Source organism: Pelmatolapia mariae, linkage group LG23 (assembly GCF_036321145.2).
Source record: "Pelmatolapia mariae isolate MD_Pm_ZW linkage group LG23, Pm_UMD_F_2, whole genome shotgun sequence".
NCBI classification, from domain to species: domain Eukaryota; kingdom Metazoa; phylum Chordata; class Actinopteri; order Cichliformes; family Cichlidae; genus Pelmatolapia; species Pelmatolapia mariae.
The window spans coordinates 5,027,149-5,049,159 of NC_086246.1; the positions used below are offsets into that span (position 1 = coordinate 5,027,149).

The 22,011-nt window shown below is 43.6% G+C and overlaps 1 protein-coding gene across 1 annotated transcript in view; it reads left to right on the forward strand.

The window, feature by feature from the left end:
* The window catches only part of plcd4a (phospholipase C, delta 4a), an 82,860-nt gene extending 64,951 nt beyond the window's left edge, over nucleotides 1-17,909 (forward strand). The window contains exons 10-15 of the mRNA XM_063466272.1: nucleotides 6,484-6,640; nucleotides 6,725-6,841; nucleotides 13,956-14,134; nucleotides 14,248-14,380; nucleotides 14,861-15,010; nucleotides 17,738-17,909. Of these exons, the coding sequence (XP_063322342.1) occupies nucleotides 6,484-6,640; nucleotides 6,725-6,841; nucleotides 13,956-14,134; nucleotides 14,248-14,380; nucleotides 14,861-15,010; nucleotides 17,738-17,829 (828 nt within the window). The 3' untranslated portion in view covers nucleotides 17,830-17,909. The remainder of the gene's footprint in view (nucleotides 1-6,483; nucleotides 6,641-6,724; nucleotides 6,842-13,955; nucleotides 14,135-14,247; nucleotides 14,381-14,860; nucleotides 15,011-17,737) is intronic.
* Nucleotides 17,910-22,011: the final 4,102 nt, after the last annotated feature.

Genomic DNA, 22,011 nt, shown 5'->3' on the forward strand with positions numbered 1-22,011 from the left:
CATTTACTTCTGTGAATGATAATTTATGTTTTTGACCTTGTTTAGGTCAGGTTTTTTTTCCCCGCGATCATCCCTGATCAGCGCTGGATGGCGAGCCACCCAACCACCGCTACGTTGCGGTAGGACTTGTAATCCTATGGATTAAATCGAACTGTTTCCACATGACCTATCACAGGTCAATGAACCTAAACTGATCTCATACCGGACTATACCTCATCCCACCTCCTTTTGGAATTTAATAAGTTGTTTTGTATTGTCAACATCATTATCGTTTGTGATATATATGCATATATTTTTTTTATCTTTTTTGTACATCTGTCTATATAATTCCCATAACAAACATAATATATATATTTTTGAGCTCTATTTTTGTTTCCGGTGTTTTATTCACACACTCAGGCTCCATAGTCGAAGCTACTTCTGATAGCTCATTGTCTATGTAGCTGCAGTCAGGCGCTCTGGTCCTTTACCGCGTTACACTAAGGACAAGTACTGGAGAAAGCTGGAGTGGAAACTCAGAACAGCATGAGCCAATGGGTTGAATGTATTTTACAACAGATTCAATACTGCAGGCAGCCAGCAATCCACAGCCACTCCATTGTCTCTCCCTCTCTCTCCATATTGTACCATAGCTTTCTGTGAGAGTCCTGACACCCCTCCCCCACCTGTCACTTTCACTCATGGCCAGGTTCAGAGACTAATGAGAAGACTCCACTCAGGCAAGTCTGCTGGACCAGACGGGGTGAGTCCCCATGTCCTCAAGGCCTGTGCACCCCAGCTTTGTGGAGTCTTTCACAAAGTGTTCATGATGAGTCCGAGTCTGCACAGTGTCCCAGTGCTGTGGCAAATGTCATGCCTCATTCCTGTACCAAATACGCCACATCCCAGTGGCCCCCACTTCCCACATCATGAAGACCCTGGAAAGACTCATCCTGGACCAGCTCCGACCCATAGTCAGACCACACCAGGATCCCATTTAGTCTCCTCGAGCTAAGGATGCTCAATTGTGCCTACACCCAGCTGAACCAGCTGGCGACCACTGTGAGTGTCATGTTTTTGACTTGTCCAGTGTATTGAACACCATCAGGCCGACCCTCTTGGGTGATAAGCTGACAGCGATGCAGGTGCATGCCTTTTCCGTGGCCTGCATTGTTGACTACAATATGTGTCTTCAACATTGTGTGCCTGTGTTGTGGAAAATTTAACAATAACCTGCAACACACCCAGTGAGCTTGATTTGAAGTGGGTTTAAGAAACACATTGCAATGTGGAGAGAGCATCCCAGTGAAACACCAGGACCATCTCTGAAGTGTGGCCACCGTCCTTACATCTTATATACAGACACACAGACAAAGAACATTCCACAAACTCTTACACTCAGGCCCCTCTCACGGGGGGTTATACCCCCTCCCTCACAGAGAGAATTATGACCTTGTTTTCTGCTTGGCCGTCACCTAAGGATTTACATCCCTGATAAGCAGAAGGAGTCTCACTATGTGTTTAACGTCTCCCATTACAATGGCCTCACTGTGTTAACTTTCCACATGCATGTAAACTAGTGACAGGAGTGCTCTTACCATAGTAAAGTGAGAAAGTGATATTACTATAACTAATGTGATATGATTAAATATGTGATTAATACATGAGAAAAGAAATCTGCCACCACACCTGACAAGGTGATCAGCAACAAGGACTGTCCTCTCCCCCTCCCTCTTCACCCTCTACACCACAGACTTCAGCTACTGCACAGAGACCTGCCATCTTCAGAAGTTTTCTGATGACTCTGCGATGGTTGGATTCATCAGTGAGGGTGAATGAGACAGAGTACTGGGCTGTGGTGGACTCCTTTGTCACGCAGTGCGAGCAGAATCATCTGCAGCTCAGCGTGACAAAGAATGGGCATGGGCAGTTTTGATGGACTTAAAAGAGGTGGTTGAGTTGGAATTGCACCCTACATTTACTGATGAAAGTACTGATGAAACTTGCATCCATCTATTCTCTTTTTTATCCTTGTTAGGGTTGTAGGGGTGCTGGAGCTGTCTTAGGGTGAGAGGCAGGGTACACCCTGGACAGGTCGCCAGTCAGTCACAGGCCTGACACACAGAGACAAACAAACATTCACACTCACATTCACACCTATGGGCAATTTAGTGCTTCCAATTAACATAACCCCACTAACTGCATGTCTTTGGTCTGTGGGAGGAAGCTGGAGTACCTGGAGGGAACCCATGCAAACATGAGGAGAACATGCAAACTCCACACAGAAAGACCCCGGCCTGAGGGTGGAATCAAGCTCAGGACGCTCTTGCTGTGAGGCAAAAGTGCTAATTACGGCACCATGCTGCTTTGAGTGTAAAATCAGTGATCATAGGCGGGTAGTGCTAGAGGTTTTTCCTGATGTTAGGCTTCAACCTAAACATCACTATGCAAAACATTATCCAACTCTGCTTTGGGGCCCTGCTGCACATTTAGACCACAAGGATTGAAGCCAAACATCGTTTTTTCAAAAGAGTGGTGCATGACACTCAAACATTTTAAAATATACTTTGAAAACATTGGCAATTAGCCACCAGCAAATCATGGCAAGATAGATTCTTGTCACAATCATCATCATCATTCTGGATGTCTGAACTCTCACAGTCAGTGTTGTTGTTAAGTGGAATGAAACTATCAATCGCTTTTGAGCTACTCTGAGCTACAATGAGGCTCTCTTCTTTGCAGGATGAGTGAAATGGCTGGCTCTGCAAAAATGTGTGGTCACATGACCAATTTCTTCTATGGTTCCCTAGAAACAGGGGTGGCACAACTTCCCCGCTGGCACAAATCACCCCACTTTCCCCTAAAGCAAAGGTAAGAACTAAACTTACCTTTTTTTAACCTCTGGCAGTTCACCACTTACCTTTGTGCCATTTCAAGCTATTCATTGGACTGGAAATGACCTGAATTGCAATAAATCACTAGAAAGATTGGGGTGTTCTAAAACTTTTGACCGGTAGTGTGGATATTCTTAAGATTTAATAAAGTAAACTTTTGCTGCCATCTGTTTGTCATTTTATTTTAGCTTTTTCCTTGCATCTCAGTTAGAGTTCCAATTATCCAGATTTGGTCATCGTTAAAAGTCTGTAAGTGAATCAGAGTGATCCGATCCAGTTCTCACAACCAGGACAAATATTGGCTGGATTACATGATCCATGGAAGGCAAATAAAAAAATGTTGAAAACTGGATCATTTTTATCTCATTTACACCTATTCAGGCTCAGACCATAACACTATCATCACGTTTGACTGTTGGTATGATGTTCTTTTTATGAAATGCTGTGTTAGTTTCATACCAGATGGAATGGGACGGAAACCTTCCAAAAAATTCAGCTTTTGTCTCATCAGTCGACATAATATCTTCCCAGAAGTCTTGGAGATCATTAAGTTGTTTTATTGGCCAATGAGCCTTTGTGTTATTGGTCATCTGTGGTTTTCATCTTGGAACTCCTGAATGCCATTCTTGCCCAGTCTCCCAGTCTTTCTTATTGAACACTTACCTTTAACTGTGTTAACAGTGGAAAGTAGAGGGGCAGTTCTTTGGATATTGTTCTGGGTTCTGTGACCTCCAGGATGAGTCGCTGATGCACTCTTGGAATAATTGTTGTAGGCCTGCGAGGGTTCACCTTTGTTCCAGTTTACTCTATTTGTGAATAATGGCTTTCACCATGGTTCGCTGGAGGCTCAGAGTCTTAGCAATGGGTTTGTAAGCTTTTACAGACTGATAGATCTCAGTTACTTTGTTTTATCGTTTTCTGTTCTATAGTTTATAGCTTCTTTAAATGATGACTTGATATGTTGTTTTTGAGATCGCTTAGCCTACTTTGCTTTGTCAGCCAGCTTTTATTTAAGAAATTGAAGTGGTTGCAATTCAGCATTGTTTTGTTCTGTCTTTGATGCTGAGATGTAGTGACCGGGAGACAGCAAAGCTGAAACCATGAAACTGCCATCACCATATTTCACAGATGGAGCTAGGCTCTTTTGTTAGAAGAGTAACAGTAGATAGAAATCACCTACATAGAAAAGGCAACTGAAAAAGTGCTTGTATGAGTGAGTGTGAATGAATGAATGAGGCATGTTATATAAATAGCTTGAGGTGCTCAGGTAGGGTAGAAAAGCACAAAATAAGAAGCAGTCCATTTACCATTCGTCCTTAGAGATGCTTCTGTAAGCCTTTTCAAGCTTGATGAGCATGAACAACTCACTGTTCGCAGACCTCTTTCGTTTTCCCCATGATATTCACTACTCCAAAAAAAAAAAAAGATGAAAAGGAGCACTATTTAAAAAAGTATAGCATCAAGTCAGTTAAACTGTTGGGATACTGACCTGGTAGTTAAGTAGCACAGGGGCTTGCTTCATTTTCTGCTGCTTTGGTGTTAATACAATTAATAAAAAGTGCACCAGAGGAGCAGCAATGAAACAACCCCAAAGCAGGAAAAGTTTCACAGGTAGAGGCAACACATTTTTTTCCACATCATCTTTTCTGGATTTATTTTTTCTTCTTTCACCAGTTTTTCACTCCCTGCACAGCGTCAAGAGCATGGAGGAAATTCGTGGAGACAGCAGTTACTGTAGGACAGCTGGGCAGGAGGTGCTGCACCTGCCTCTGACCATACAATCAGAAACAGACTTCACAGAGTCACAGATGAGAGCAGGTTCACCCTGAGCACAAGTGACAGACATGAAAGGGTCAGGGGAAGCCAAAAGTTATGTAGCCTGTAACATCGTTCAGCATGAGATGTTTTGTGTTGGGGCATTAATTATCTGGGAAGGAATATGCTTGGGGGGATGCTTAGACCTCAACCGGCTAGGCCTCATGTAGCAGGAGTATCCACCTGAGACTGGGCACTGTTCATGAGCATGGAGGATGAAGGAATGAATATTGACTGCTTTTTAGAAATAATTGAAACATACTATTTAATAATACAAGAGAGAAAACCCAGCAATCGTGATCCCTGTTAAACAAGCATTTGGTAACAGTGGGAAGGAAGAACTCCCTTTTAAAACAAAGAGACCTCCAGCAGAACCAGGCTCAGCAAACAGAAGATGGGTGAGAAAATTAAAAAAAGAGAACATAAGGAGACAAGGATAAACCAGCCTTTAGCAGCATAACAAACAGATGGTTCAGGATCAGCCTACCCTGTTCTAAGTTTTAATAATAATGAAAATTTTTAGCCTAATCTTTAATGTAGCAGTTGTGTTTTTCTCCCAAATTGTAACTGGTTCCACAGGAGAGGTGTTTGATAGCTGAAGGCTCCACCTCCCATTCTACTTCTGCAAACAAATAAGCCTGCATCAGTTTTTCCTAGGATGCTTTATTTGGATAATACAGTGTTTTAGAGTCATTATTCAAGATTTAGTATGGGAGGAAAAGTAGCTTCTTCCCCTAAAAGGCTGCTCCTCTTAGGAGTTACTACAGTCAAGCATCTCCTTACATCTCACCATATCCCTATCACCCTCCTGTCATTCCAAGCCTCTGCATATCCTCTTTCACTACATCCATCAATCTTCTCTGTGGTCTTCCTGTTTTCCTCCTGCCTGCCAACTCCATATTTAAAATTCTTTGTTTAGTATATCCATATCATAGCAGCCTTACTACCATCTTGTAAACCATCCCTTCCACTCTTGCTGTTGTTCTTCTTTCACATGTTACCCCTGACACTTGCTTCCACTCACTCCACCCTTCCTGCACTCTCTTCATCTCTATTGTGCTCTGTGCGTTTCTTTGAATGGGTGACCCCAGGTATTTAAATTCACCTATCTTCCCCGTTTTTTTCCTTGATGCTCACCTTTCGACCTGTATCCCTCTCATTCACATACATGTAGTTCCCCTGAAGAGAAACTGATATCAGAGAAATATGGTGATTCTTTCTAAACATAGTTATTACTCTCACGGGAGTGTTAAGGATCAACTTTTAGGCTGATTTTAATTATGATTTTAAAACAGTCTGATAATAAAGTAATTGTAGGACTCCAGCCTAGAAGTAGCAAATGCATGAACTACTTTTTCAGCAACACTTGGAGATGCTTCTAATTTTATGTAATAATGAGGACGCCATTATATTCCAAAACTAGCAAACTGAACAGATGATGGAGATGGAAAGCAGTCCTACATATTTGTTTAATATGTGCACTGAAGGACATATCCTGATCAAAATGACTCCAAGGTTCCTCACAGTGTTCCTCAATGCTAAGGTAAGGTCATCCACAGTTAGCATCTGGTTACACATCAGGTTTCTAAGATTTTTGAGGCCAAGAACAATAAGAACTTTTGTCTGAATTTAGAAAACTACAGTTTAACCAGAGCTTTAAAACATGCTATAAATTCCAATTAATTGATTTGTGATAGGTTTCTGGTTTCATATAACGGGGTATCGTCTGCATAGCAACGACTATATATACCTTCATTCAGTGTCTTACCTCATTTATCCTTTGTGTTTTTCACAGAAGTCAAAGCAACGCCTCTCTAAGGAGCTGTCAGACTGTGTTGTTTACTGCAAAAGTGTCCATTTCACTAGCTTCAAACACTCACGTATTCACTCCAAGTTCTATGAGGTGGCTTCTTTCACAGAGTCTAAAGCCCGGAAACACCTTAGAGACGCCGGTTAGTTCACTCACATGCTTATTTTCTGATACAGATTTTGTTTTTGACCAGATGAGAGTGTAACATTTCTGATATCTATTTCAGGGGCTGAATTTGTGCACCATAACTCACGGCAGCTGAGCAGAGTTTATCCCAGTGGTTTTCGAACAGACTCTTCCAATTTTAATCCTCAGGAAATGTGGAATGCTGGTTGCCAAATTGGTGATGCAACAATAAGACAGATTTAAGTCTATATCAAGCATTTTTCAACGCTTCTCTCAGATCATTTACATTAATGACTAGTTCATCACTCAACTCTCACTGTGATATGTTTTGCTTGATAATATAATCTCACTCTTAATTCGGAATGATTAATTTTCATGGTAGTCCATGTAAAAAAGAAAAATACAGAAATACCAGGTTTGCTAACAGGAATCCCTTAAATGGGGCTCCTTTCAGTGTCTTTAGATCTTTTCTGAAGCAAAACTAAAGCAGAAAGTTACTGTTGTCCTTTATTTTAACACTATCCCACGTAGCAAGCAGGTCTGGCCTGGATCTGGTGTCAAGCCGGCACTACTGGCTGACTTCTGGCATGATAAGACGTATGTCATCCAGATTTGGGCCAGGCCTGGCGTAGATGGCACTGTTTATGTGGTGGCATTCCATATCTGGCCTGATTGTGGTTTGGTGTATGTGGCCCAGGCTCATATAAAACAGGTCTGGCCCAGGTCTGGCATCAAGCTGGCAGATCTGACTGACTGGTGTCATGGCAGAGTGTATGTCAACCAGATGTGGGCCAGGTCTGGCAATGATGCCACTGTTTATGTTCCTATTTTCCTATTTTAGTTAGAAGACCCAAATGCCATGTTGCAATACTATACTGCTATGGTAGCCAACGTTTCAAATGCAGGTTTGACAGGTTTGTGAGTGTACACTTTATCCAAAACCTAGTGAGGGTTTACTCATGTGAGTAAGCTACAGCCTGTGCTACAGCCACCCAGAGAAGAAAAAAGATCAGCGTTAGCCGTCCAGCCATTCCAAGCTAGCTACACCAAGCTTCCTTGATATGGCAGACTGCAAACCGCTGCCCAGAATTTGCCCCTGCGGTTGCAAAATCTCAGGTTCAGATACACATGACGTGTGTGTGATGTGCCTCGGGCTGCAACACGCCCAAGCGGCTATTTCCACACCGGGTTCATGCGAACACTGTGCTCGCTTCACCCTAAAAAGCCTTCGCCGAAGGCTAGCCCGCCAGGCTAGCCTGTTGAAGAAGGACCCAATGCTGTCTCCAATCGGCCCACTGATGAAGCACACTCAGTCAGCCACACCAGGCACCAGCTGGAGCGACGAGATGGATATCGTCCTCCCGCTGGTGGATGATGCTGAGGTCAGCTGCGAAGCTATGTTGTCTGATTGCCTCGAGGCTAATGACGAGCTACTCAGCGAATCCTCTTAGGGAGCGTCGGAACATCTCGTCTCGGATGAGGATGACAACGTTTTCTTTGCCCCCTCTGGTCGGAAATCTGCGACACAAGGGGCCGATTGTGATAACCCCGGCACACAGTCCCGCGGCATGGAGCTATTTGACATTGCAAAATGGGCAGCTGAAAAGCTGGCAATCCCATGGCCCGCGGTGACAACGGAGACCTCCACCTCACGATACGAGGGTAAAAGGCTCCACAAAGCAAAGCGCACTACTAAACAGGTACTGCTGCTTTTCCCGGAATGCGTGGATGAGGTCACACGCTGCTGGGCAAAGCCATTTTCGTCACCCAACCCCGTGCAGGGAGCGGCGGCGTTTGACTGCGCTGGAATGAAGGAGAAGGGCATCTACCAAATTCCCACAGTGGAGAATCTGGTGGCTTCTCATCTCCACCCAAACCAGAAACTTTCCATGTCATCTGGTCCGTCCCTGCCCTCCAAGGCCGACCGCCTGCAGTCCTCCCTGGCTGACAAGGCGTATAAATCAGTTGCCACCACCGTGAGGGCATTGAACGCCTCATCGCTCCTGCCTACTCGGCGGAGCTCCAGGACCAGACTGCTGCGAACCCGGATGCTAGCGAGCTGTGGGAAGAGCTGGGCGTTTTTACGGACCAGTGTCTCCACCTCACTAGAGCAGCAGTACAAGCGGCGGGCAGAGTTCTCAGCATCATCGTCCTACAGGAGAGGGCAAGATGGCTGAACTTTTGGGGGCTTTCGGACAGAGAAAAACGTGACATTCTGGATGAAAGCATCGACCCCACTGGCCTTTTCGGGACCGCCGTTGCCACCATGCAAAGACGGTGTGATTTGAAACAGAAAGGGGGAGAGGCCCTGTAGCTGTGTCTCCCTAGGAAGTCCCAGGCTGCGCCCCCGCCTCCACCCAGTCACCGCACGTTTGCTCAGGTCACCAGCCGTCAAGCCGGCGTGCCGACATTTAAAATCCCTCGCCGCCCAGCCCCGCAGGTCGCGGCCCAGGGTCCCCTAGGATCACAGAACCCACTGACCCACTGGCCCAGGAAACATTCCCGCCTGCTGCCGCTCAGGGTGCCCCACCACCAGCCAAGCAGTCGGACCGCAAGAAGAAGCGGACTGCCTAACATCCCCCACGGGGAGATCGGAGCCGGACCAGCTTGGGCTCCAAGTTCACTCCAGGGCTCAGTTCCGCAGCCCGTTCGGAGAAGTGTGTTTTGCCTCCGTCTTTCAGCGCCTGGGACTCAAGTTGGATCCCACAGAGCGCATTTCAACAAAGAGACGACGAGACACTGTTCAGCTGAGTCAAGCATGTCACAATCTCACAAAAACACACTGTTCATTAAAAACTCACCCGTTGCATCCAGGCATGTTGCCAAGGGCACGGGAAAAATGTGCGAAAAACACAGAAAATATGTTGAAAAACATAATGTCCCCACGCACCCAGACACCACCGGGGTCGATTCCCTCAGTGGTGTCCTGCTCCATGAGCGCTGGTCAAGCACGGGCCACTCGCGCATGTGCAGTCGGGTCTGGCCCACAGGACCAGTTTCCGCCACAAGAGGGAGTCAAAGCTCCGTCTACTGTGGAGCACCTGACTTTGGGGCCGCTGTCGGCAAGAATAGAGAGATGGCGAGCTCTTGCTGCGCCAGAATGGGTTGTGAGGACATTAGAACGAGGCTATCATTTGCAATTCGCAACCACCCCTCCCAGATTTCACAGAGTGATTTTCTTTCTTGCAAAAGGCGAATCAGCCAGGATTCTGCAAGAAGAAATAACTACCTTGCTATCAAAGGGAGCAGTACGAGAAATACCCCAGGAGCAGAGCCAATGCGGCTTTTACTCAAAGTATTTTCTCGTGCCCAAGAAGGGAGGGGGACTGCGTCCGATACTGGACCTACGGGCTCTGAATCAGCATCTGAGGTCATACAAATTCAGGATGTTGACGACCACCACTCTGCTGCATGTAGTGCGCCCAGGCGATTGGTTTACATCAATAGACCTGAAGTAGGCATATTTTAACATCCCTATTTACCCGCCTCACAGAAAATTCCTGCGCTTTGCGTTTCGGGGCAGAATGTACGAGTACCAGGTCCTGCCGTTTGGTCCCTCACTGAGCCCTCGGGTATTTGTGAAATGCACAGAGGCAGCCATAGCCCCACTGAAGAGGCGGGGCATCCGCAAAGCAACATACATAGACGATTGGCTGCTGCTATCAGAGTCAGAAATAATGGGAAGAGAGCACACCAGGTTGACAGTGAATCATCTGATGGCTCTGGGTTTAACCATAAACTACGAAAAGAGTGTCCTGCAGCCAGCTCAGGCCATCTCTTTCATAGGAATAGCGCTAAACTCCACCTCGTACAGAGCGTGTCTCTCTGTGGACAGAGTAAAAAAAATGCTATCACATGCTGGCATTTTTCAGGTGGGAAGATATCTCCCATTCAGAAGATGCCTGCAGATGTTGGGATTAATGGCGTCTTCACTGGCGGTCATTCCACTAGGCAGACTTTATATGAGAGAATTTCAGCGATGGGTTACATCACTGAGACTGAATCAAAAGCGCCATACCCATCGCCATATCAGAGTGACAGCAGACTGCGCTGCGGCACTCCACTGTTGGAGAAATCCCACATTTCTCACTCAGGGGGTGTCACTGGGGGCTGTCACAGCCAGAAAGGTGGTGACCACGGACGCGAGTCTCACGGGCTGGAGTGCCACCCACGAGGGCAGAGCAGTGAGCGGCAGCTGGGACTCATGACAGAGGGGTGCTCACATAAACTGGCTAGAACTCCTAGCAGCATTTCTAGCACTGAGACACTTCCTTCCCCTGTTAAGAAACCACCATGTTCTGATCAGAACAGACAACACCACTGTTGTGGCGTACATCAACAGACAGGGCGGGTTACGGTTCCGTCCTTTGCACATGCTGGCTCGCAGACTGATCATGTGGAGCAGCATCAATCTGATGTCACTGAGAGCTACTCACATTCCAGGAGCTCTGAACGTGGGAGCAGACTTAATGTCCAGGGGAAACCCGCAGTACGGGGACTGGACCCTGCACCCACATGTGGTGACCCAAATCTGGACCCGCTTTTGCCAGCCACAGGTCGATCTGTTTGCCTCGAGGGAGAACGCTCAGTGTTCACTGTATTTCTCCCTGAGGGACCAGGAGGCTCCGCTAGGGGTAGACGCATTAGCTCACAATTGGCCACATGCTCTGCTTTATGTGTTCCCTCCACTGGCCTTAATTTCTCCCACTCTAACCAGAGTGAGAGAGAGAGGGCTAACAGTGATATTGATTGCCCCAAGGTGGACGAGGTCCCATTGGTTAGCAGCGATTATGCCCCTCTTGTGGAGCGAACCTTGGCCTCTCCCTCTCCGACGAGACCTAGTCTCCCAAGCCAGGGGGGAGATTTTTCACCCTCACCCAGAGCGCCTCGCCCTGTGGGCTTGGCCCGTGAGAGGTTGAATCTGAGTACAGCAGGACTCCCCCAGGGTGTTATAGCCACTATTCAGAGTGCTAGAGCCCCCTCCACAAGATCATTGTATGAGAATAAGTGGAGGGTATTTGAGGAACGGTGTGGAAAGTCTCACACTCTCTCCTTTCAGTGCTCTGTGACAACAATTCTCTCCTTTCTCCAGGAACTGTTAGATAAAGGAAAGGCCTTTTCCACAATTAAAGTATATCTAGCAGCCATTTCAGCCTGCCATGTGGGCTTCGTGGATGGCCCAGTGAGCCATCACGCGCTGGTCTGCCGTTTCATGAAAGGGGCACGATGGCTCCACCCGGTGTCTAAACCTCTCGTTCCCACGTGGGATTTATCCCTGGTGCTGGGGGCAGTTTCACAGCCACCATTTGAACAACTAAACCAGGTGGAAATAAAAATCCTGTCTTTGAAGACTGCATTGCTCCTGGCTCTCGCCTCTGCGAAGCGTGTCAGTGATATTCATGCGCTGTCAATACACAAAGAGTGCACCCGATTCACGCGGGATAACTCTAGAGACACACTCAGGCCAAATCCGGCCTTTGTGCCCAAAAAATCCTTATCTCCAATGGACCCCATTGGAGCTGGAAGCTTTTTGCCCTCCTCCTTTCTCCTCCCCTGAACAGGAGCGCCTACATGCTCTCTGTCCACTTAGGGGTTTATGTACCTTTATAGAGAGAACGAAGGCTTTCAGAAGGTCGGATCAGCTGTTTGTTTCCTGGGCTAAATCACATCTTGGCAAGCCCGTTAGCAAACAATTCCCATTGGATTGTTGAGGCGATCCAATTGGCTTATTCCAGCACGGGTCTGCGCCCCCCCCAGATGGGCTTTGTGCTCATTCTGCTAGAGGGATGGCAACCTCTTGGGCCCTTTTTAGGGGTGTCTCTATAGAAGAGATATGTGCAGCGGCGAGCTGGGCTTCACCTTTGACCTTTGCAAGGTTTTACAGGTTGGATGTCACTGCACCATCTCTAGCCCACACTGTGTTAAGTGTGGGTCCCCACGAGATCTGGCAATACGGGAGTCTGCATATCCCCATAGTGAGACACCGAAACGAATGTTTGAAAGAGAACTTGAGGTTACTCTATTCCGTAACCCCCGTTCTCTGATAACATGAGTGAGGTGTCTCACCAGATCACCCTCCTTACATGAAGCGAGGAAGAGGTGAGCTTATCTTGAATGACGGGTGACGCTGCGTCACACCCTTTTATAGGGAGGAGGGTGGCCCCTCCCTGACGCAAGCGTCACGACTGCCAGCCAATGCTGGCTGGAGTAATGATACAGAGGCTTCTGAGGACAACGCTGAGAGAGCGTTCCCCATAGTGAGACACCTCACTCATGTTATCAGAGAACGGGGGTTACGGAATAGAGTAACCTCAAGTTTCTTCATGTTACTTTTGCACTATTATGTTCTGGCACATGTTGTTATTACATGTCTTGATTAAGGTACACATTAGGCTGACATCTGGGGCCAGAGCTGAAACTGTTCTGGGCCAGCAGTGTGTCTACAACTGGCCTTGTGCTGGCCCATGTGTAGTCCACCTCTGGCAAACCAGGTCTGGGCCACCAAAGGACGTCATTCTTTGCGGTATGTGGGCCATGTGTAAGCACATTGTGTGGGCCAGATCCGATCCATACCAATTCTGCTATGTGGGATGTTTAGCAGCAGCCACCATCTGAGTTCTGTGTGTACATTTACAAAGATGTACTTTTTCAGCTTTTTATAATGAGGTACTGATGGCATGTTTGATGGTCATTAAGTTTCCATAGTAGAAACACAGCTTCGCAAAAAGAACCCTTTATTTATCTTTATTATTATTGTGTTTTTCTTTGACACCAACAAATAATTGTATTTAATTATTATTAATCTTTTACACAAGAACTGTGATTTTCTGAGTTCTAACAAACATGCTTGGATATAATAATGTTTTTTTTTTCACATTTTTGTTCAGTTTTTTCATAATTAATATAATTATATTATATTAACATAATTAAATTCATAACTAAGCCTGCTGACAAACAAAAAGTGACAGTTAGGCCTCCCAGGCAGAAACTGATACAAATGTAAGGAGACTTTCGTAAAACAGCTTTTATTTATTTAAATTCAAATGTCAGTGAGAGATGAAGGAGATCCAGAAAGGAAAATTAAAATTACTTTAAGATGAAACAAATATTTTTCCTTCAAATAAACCATAAATAATTTCTGTCCACATAATGTCACCACTTATTCTACTGAATGATCCTGGCTGAAGCTAAAATCAGTGCAGCTTTAATAATAAAACAACAAAATGCCAAGTGCCCCAGCACATCATGCACTTAATCAGAATTTTACTGAACAGAGCCAAACCTTTCCCCAAAATCCCCACAAAAAATGATTTTTCTCCTCTTCCACTCAGTTGCTTTAAACTTCCAGACAGCAGGGGAGGGGATGGATGTGAACGATGGACTTTTTAGTCAGAACGGCTGCTGTGGCTATGTGTTGAAGCCCAGCTTCATGAGAGAGGTGGACATAAGGTTTGACCCTGAGATGCCTCAAAAACGGGATGGCTACCATCCTGTTGTCCTTACCATACAGGTGAAAGAGAGATTTTTTTATATATATTTTTTCATTAAAAAAATCTATGGATCTCTTTAAAAGTAATGTCTTTAACACGCTGAACAAAATGTGTGTCATTAAATGTAATGAAGGTGATCAGTGGTCAGCAGTTACCCAAAGTCAACTGCAAAGAAGATTCTATAGTGGATCCTCTTGTCAGAGTGGAGGTCCATGGAGTTCCTATGGACCAGGCCAAGCAAGAGACGAGATATATTGAGAACAACGGTACATACTCACACTGACTTCAGTTCGATAAGGAGAGATCACTTGGAATAATTGGACATTATTTATAGAGATAGAAAAATTCATGTATTTTGCAGTTAGACTGCGATTACCCATCATGGCAGAACGGAAACCCAGCCATGATAGGTTTAGGACCGGACCCCCCAGGAGTTCTAGCTGAGGTGTCTGAGGTGGAGATGGGGAGGAGGTGGGTCTTAAAGGGAGAATGGCGGAGAGCACAGATTTAAACCGTGCAAAGCGGAAGCTGATTGGCTCAGATTAGACTAGTAATGATGTCAGCACTGAGACTGACAGCGTGGTAAAGCAGTAGTCATGTAAAGAACAGGAAAGCAGGCAGATGAGTGATTACAGGTCTTCTTTATTGAACTTATGTATAAGCTTCATCAGAAACCAAGCCATTTTAAATGTGATATATTAGACCCTGTCTGAGCGCTGGTGCTGAGCAGTTCCTCCTTTTCACAGGGTTTAACCCCATGTGGTATGACACTCTGCATTTCACCATTCACACACCTGAGCTGGCCATGGTGCGCTTTGTAGTGGAAGACTATGACAAGACATCTAAGAATGACTTTGTGGGCCAGTACACACTCCCTCTGAGCTGCATGCAGCAAGGTACGTTCAAAAAGCTGAACGGATCAGTTTCTTCTTTAAACTTTGTCTTCATAGTAACCAGCAAGATGGAGAAGAAGACAGAACATTGTAAGCGGTCGTTAATACTGTGAATCCCAAAATATGATCTTTTACTAAATGTAAACCAAATTACTAAATTATTTTGTCAAACATGTTTCAAAAGCAACATATATTACAGAATTGGGTAATATGTTAAAATTTAAAACAATGTCCAGTCCATCAGTTCAATTCAATTCATTTTTATTTGTATAGCACCAAATCACAACAACAGTTGCCCCAAGGTGCTTAATATTGTGAGCTAGACCCTACAAGGATACAGCCCCCCCCCCAATGTTCTCACTGGGTTTTTATGTGCTCCTCTTTGAGAGTCATCACCATTGCTAAGAAGCATATCAAACACATTATATTCTTTATGCAAACTGACTGCATGATGTGGGGACAAATGTTTGTGATCAGTGTTGGGGTCATTACTCAAAAACGGTCATATATTACACACATTACACAGAACACTTTTGTAATGCAGTACATTAATTAATTACTCCCTGGAGAAGAAAAAAATGTTGAACTGCTACTTTGGCGTTTCTCTGTAAAATGACCTGAAATGCATTGTCTCATAATTACCATTTAACAATGTGAACCTGAGGCTACAATTACACACCACATACACACATCCCTACGTGTGAGGACACACACGTGATCTTTCTCTTAGTATTTAGCCTGACGGCTCATCACTGCTTTTGTTACCTGTTGAAGTTTAGGGTGTGGCTGCTGGGTTGGAGTCGGCATTCACTGAGCCAAGAACCCAGACTGATGTTAAAGCTAACCTAGTGTTAGCATGCTGTCTGTGCAGATGCTTGCAAAGATAAGATTGTGTTAGCAGCATAACGCATTTCTTTCTGTCCTGGATGCAGTTTGCACTTTACCATTGTGCTCTCGTCCTTTTGTGCAATAATAATAAAAGTAATTTCCATATCCACACTGTACACTGCGCCACTATTTTCCTCCTCTGACACACAAATCAGCTGATTGTAGTGAGAGTGGAACTGATAAGCAGGATCAATAGAGATTGAAAATGTGACGTCATTTCCGGGGTAAAACCACAATGGATTGTAGGTACAAGTGGCAAGCGGTACTAGCGCACGCAGGCTTTCACATGAAAACAGTCACACAGCGATAAAAAGAAACACAAAGAATGGCAAGAAGCTGTTGTATTATTAACTACAATAGCCAGTCGCATGACAGCCACGGGAAGCCAACGGGTAAAGTGATCGGTTTTTATCGGATTCAGTCGTGGAAGAGAAATTGTTCAAGCCGTGTTTCCGAAGTAACAAAGAGCCAACGGATGGCCTGGATTGCAGCCATTGGAAGACCAAATATAACGTCCCAGAACACTCCTGCTCACATGTTAGTCTGCTCCAAGCATTTCCACAAAGGTAAGTCTTCTGTTGTAGTTATTGCATAATTTATTGTAACATAATTGTTGATGTAGGCTACAAATAAGTCTTATATTGATTTGAATTGAATTCGTTGTGCTATGCTGCTTTGTTCGCTGTGGCTTTGCGGGCTAATGTTTGTTGTGTTTTGTAGGAAAACCAGCCTACAAAATGCAGGAATGCGATCCAGACTGGGCACCCTCTATCAACCTGGGTCAGACCGAGTGTAAAGCTGCTACCACAGCCAGATTTGATCGAGAGAGAGAGAGCGATATCAAAACAGCCACGAAAAGTCCCGCATATATGTGCCCAAGTGTTGTATTGAAGCAAGCGAATGATGAATAACTGTTTTCTAGTATGTTGTTTTGATATGTTTTTGGGTTTTTTGCATTGTTGATTTGTTTTTCACCGAAGCAGCTACTAAAGCATAATGGATTTTTACAATTTTGCCTCTTTCCTGTAAGATTCTATAATAGAATGAAACAATAATGCCAGTTATAAATAAAGACAATAAATTGAATGAATTACGAAACACTTATTTTATTTCTATTGGATCTGAAACTGTTGTGTAATACTACAACCTGAAATGACAAATAGATTGCGTTGGCCCGTACAGGAGATAAAGGGAAAAAACAACAGCTGTGAAATGGAATAGTCCAAATCACCAAAGTAAACTGGACCTGGGCTTGTTGCAGGGATCTGAAGTTACTAAACATCTTGTGAGTGTATGCACTCACACTTCGGACCATATAATAATAAACATGTGCGTGATGAAAGTTGGGCAGCACGCTAACGTCCTTACTCCACTCTGTATGCTCGTATGGGTCTGATCCTTTCACTCCTTTGATTTTTTCCTCGTACTTTTTTTTTTGCCTTTTCGTCACGTCTGTCTTTGTACGGACCTGCCGTGTTCTCCGTCGTTTTGTACATAACTGTTTTTGGGGCAAATAAAATGCAAGTAGGGATTAAAACCACAGAATTAATGATTACCGGTGCTGGAAATGCTAGCCCTTGATGCAGTGTTTTGATTTTGTTGCCACTTGTACCTACAATGCAATGCGCGAAAGTCACGTGGTCTGTCAATCTCTATAGGCAGGCAGACCAACGATTCCAAGGAACTGGACTACTGGGAACCAGTTTATTTTACATAATACAATAAGAGTTTGAAAGATGTGGTGAAAAACCCCTCACTAGTAGAACCATATCATGACATTTGCAGTATTTTGTCTCTCATCTGTTGCCTCCTAATCGCGCTTGTTTCCTTTTGTGTTCTTAGGTTATCGTCACATTCACCTGTTATCCAAAGATGGAACCAGTATACCTCCCTCCTCCTTATTTGTTTACCTCAGGATCAAACATCTGGAATAGCTGTGGGATTCTTTCTTCATACATATAAAGAGAATACTATAACATTAATCTAAAAACAGTTCCCACCTGATCCTGTTACATTCAGATCATTTTTTAACAATAACTTTATTTAATGAAGCTACACAAAATGTTAAAACATTCATGATGAGAAAAATATGGAGTTACAGGATTTTTGCATTATTCCTACTCTGTCATACTTTTAATGTTTGAAATAAAAAAAAATATCAAAATATCAATTTTGTGCAGAATGTTTTTTTTCTATAAACAAATATAAACATCGATATCATGAGAAATCATAGTTTCAGTTGTGGATCAGAACTATTTTGATGTAGATGTAATATTACTGTTGTACTGTTTGTTTTTGATCCTTCACTGGAGAAAACATTTCCAGTTCAACTTTAAATGGTCCTACGTTCATGTAATGATGTTCACCACATTAGAAAATTGTTGATATGAAAGGAATCATGGAATAATATGATGGCTTCTTTTTATAGCTGCAGTTATTGTACAAAAAATACTCGTGCTTTTTTTAATGGAACATTATATTCACTGATGAGAGAATACGTCCAAATCATAGAAACATTTGTATTTATTGTCATTCTTATCTGACATCACTAATACACTGCCAAGTGTGGGTCGTAGGCAGCATACGTAAATATGCACATTTCTTCTTTGCTCCCTGTCCCAACATTACTGCTCCTGTTGGGTGGACTGTGCGCACCTACTGTACAGGTGAATGTGCCACTTTATATCAGTGCACTGTAGATTTTTACTTAGACAATCATGAATACTCTGCAGTCATCAGGTTTCACTCTGGTCAAAGCGCAGATGAGGACAGAATTATTCGCCCCCATTTGAAAATTTCATTTTTTATATATTTCATTTTTTATATTATTTTAACAATTATTTTCCAACTGCTATTAAACAGGGGATTTTACCATAGTTATGTTTTTGTTACTGTATCGTTTTATTTTGCACACAGAAACAAAATTAGTTCACAAAAATAAACTCAAGCATGCTTATCGCTGATAACAGGTATCTGCAGGTATTTGTTGTGGTATTTAGTAAGTCTCACACACATCTCCTGGGTAATGCCAGCCCATTCTTCTTTGGTCAATCATTCCACCAAAGAAGAATGGAAAGAACTTATAACAGGAGGAAAAGTGAAGCCAGGGAGGGACAGCCATCTGCACTGACCGGTCTGGGGTGAGCGCAGGAAGACACATTGTGAAGCAGAGCTAGAGTTTAATAATAACTAATGACTGAATACAAAGTGGTGTATAAACACAGAGTGAAAAGAGGTTGATGAAGAAGAGATGCTCAGTGCATCATGGGAAGCCCCCGGCAGCCTAGGCATATTGCAGCACAAGCAAACAAAGTATCGAGGTCATCAAGGATCCTTTGGGAGGCAGCCAGCGAGAGAATTGCCACTCTGCTCTACCTCCTGAGCTGCAGTCACCGAGCTCCTACAGGGAGAGCAATAGGGAGGGATGACCTCCCCACACTAAATAACCACCCAGACATAGTCTCACACACACACAAATATAGACATTCTCCCACACACACCCACAAACGAATGACACAAGAACACACAAAGATATTTGAGACCGGGAGGTAGATCACTCCCATGGAGGGAGGGAATCAACCAGAAAACGGGTAACCCTGAACACCAAGGCCCCAGACTCCACACCTGAACCCCTGCAGCAGACGCCAGCCAGCATCCACCATCACCCCACACCACCCTACAGACCTCTTTTATAGATGAAGGAACTCTCTTTCCTGGCTAAATGAAGATCTTCTGGGTTAGTCCAGCACCATTTCTTCTCCAGCTTACAGGTTAAGTTTTTAAAGGTTCACATTTGTGAACAGGGAGTCAAGCACTTCTGAACTGAGGCTTTCCTTTCCAGACGAGCAACAATGTCCAGGGTCGTGTGCAGTGAGGATGTAACACTATGACCAATATAATCCACCTCTGTGAGTTTAACCAGCTGCTCTGTCAGTCACACTTTCAAATGACTGTCTTTGGTTAATCTATACGTAGGTTTGAAAGACTGCTGCTACTCCTCCTTTTACAGCATATGTGCTTTAAGGACTGACAGAGTGTTTATCCATTTAAACTAACCGATTCATCCTGGTGTAACCAGATCTCTGTGAGGCAGAATGATACTTATCAGTTCAGCTCTTGACACTTGGAAACACTGCGATACTTTTGTGTATCCATCTGCATGTTCATATTTCTTTTTCTGAGCAAGAGCAAATGCAAAACCTGAGTGAGAGGGGCTGTTATTGTGTGTCTATATGGATAATAGCAAACACTGAAATACATTTGTTGCACGCAGCAATGAATTTTGTTCGCTCAAGTTTAGCTTTTCTTCGCTCAAAACAAATTCCTCCTCAAAATGCAACACTTGTACTTGCAAATTCTTTTTATGTGCGCTCAAAATTTGTTTACGTGCGCTCAGAATAGTAACACAAAAATAACACCATAGGCCAGTATGTCCCAGGCTAACACACAGACAACCATTCACACCTGCCATTGATTTGGAATCACTCATTAACCTATGTGGATGCATGTGTTTGACTGTGGGTGGAAGCTGAAGAGAGCCCACACAGGCAATAATTATGTATCTGCTTCAATACAGAATCTTTGCATCTGCTCATGATAAACTGATTATTATATGTTGTTAAGTTGAATATTTTACTTTACACTTATTACTAAAATACGTGTTCTTAATGTTTTGTCCCCAGTGCTAACATACAAACGTTTAGGAAGACACTTTGTGTAAGTAAAAGCTTTATAACAGCAGAATCATAGCAGAGCTGATACCGTTAGAAATGTTTCTTATAAAGTAAACGAGTCATTATTAAAAACCTGCTGAATTATTTTATTTTTCATTGACAACAGTAAGTGACTAGACTGAGTTGGTAAAGAATTGTCCTCTTTTATTTCTTAAATACAGCTTTGTACAGTCCCACTGTGAACCAGCTGGAGGCTGGAAATGAAAAAGCATGAGCACACCTCCCAACAGTTTCCCCCACATCCAGCTGCACGAGTTTCTCAGAAAAGTCAAAATGATTGTAGACGATTTGCTTGAGTTGTTATTATCCAGCTGTGTTTCAATATGTATGTGTTTGTTTACACAGGCACATAATGTACAGTGTAGCACACTAGTGCTGAAAAGACTCTGGTTATTTTTTATTGCTAAATCCAGCTACAAATACTACTACTACTACTACTACTACTACTACTACTACTAATAATAATAATAATAATAATAATAATAATAATAATAATGGATTGCATTTATATAGCGCTTTTCTAGGCACCCAAAGCGCTTTACAATTCCACTCTTCATTCACTCTCACATTCACACACTGGTGGAGGCAGCTACAGTTGTTATAGTTGTTGTTACTATAGTTGAACAAATATTTTATTTATGATAAAACTTCACTAAACTATAACACATGTGTGTGCAGTCATACAATATAGTTTAACTTGAAAAGTAAAAGTACTTAATCTGCAGAAAGTGTCCCCCATGAGTGTTGAATGGACTGGTTCTTATACTCACAACACTGTACACAACTTGCCTCACACTTTCTATCTAACATTCACACTCATTCATACTCTGATGGATGCAGCACAGAGCAACTTGAGATATTTGGCAGGCAGATTAGAGCAGAGCTGAAACTGAATGAGTTTATCTTCTTTGTATGCTCTGTAGGGTCTGTGTCTGTAAAGGCCCTGAATGCTGTGATGTAAATAGTAAATGATATGGAAATAATTCTCACAGAGTTCATAAAGTTGGCTTATTAAATCCCTGCTGATACTTTGGCTGATGTTTACATTTTCTATTCATGTTTTTGTGTGGAGGTTTGTTTGGACGGCTTGGACTTCTCTGGAGATGAGGACACACCCACATCTGTTCCTACCATAGTCATGGAGAATATTACGACTTTGGCAGCACATCAGTCACCCACACAGGAAAACCTGCAACCTGGACTTCATGTGGGAGAGACTGTGTCAGTGATGTTTGACTCTGCATCCTCTACTTTAGTCCCTAATCTCTTTCTCCTTTAACCCACAGTTCAAACCATTCCAAAATAGTCATGCACAATTACTAAATAGGACGTCTGTAACGTATACACATTTGTACTTTTACTTGTTTCGTGAGTTATATGTAT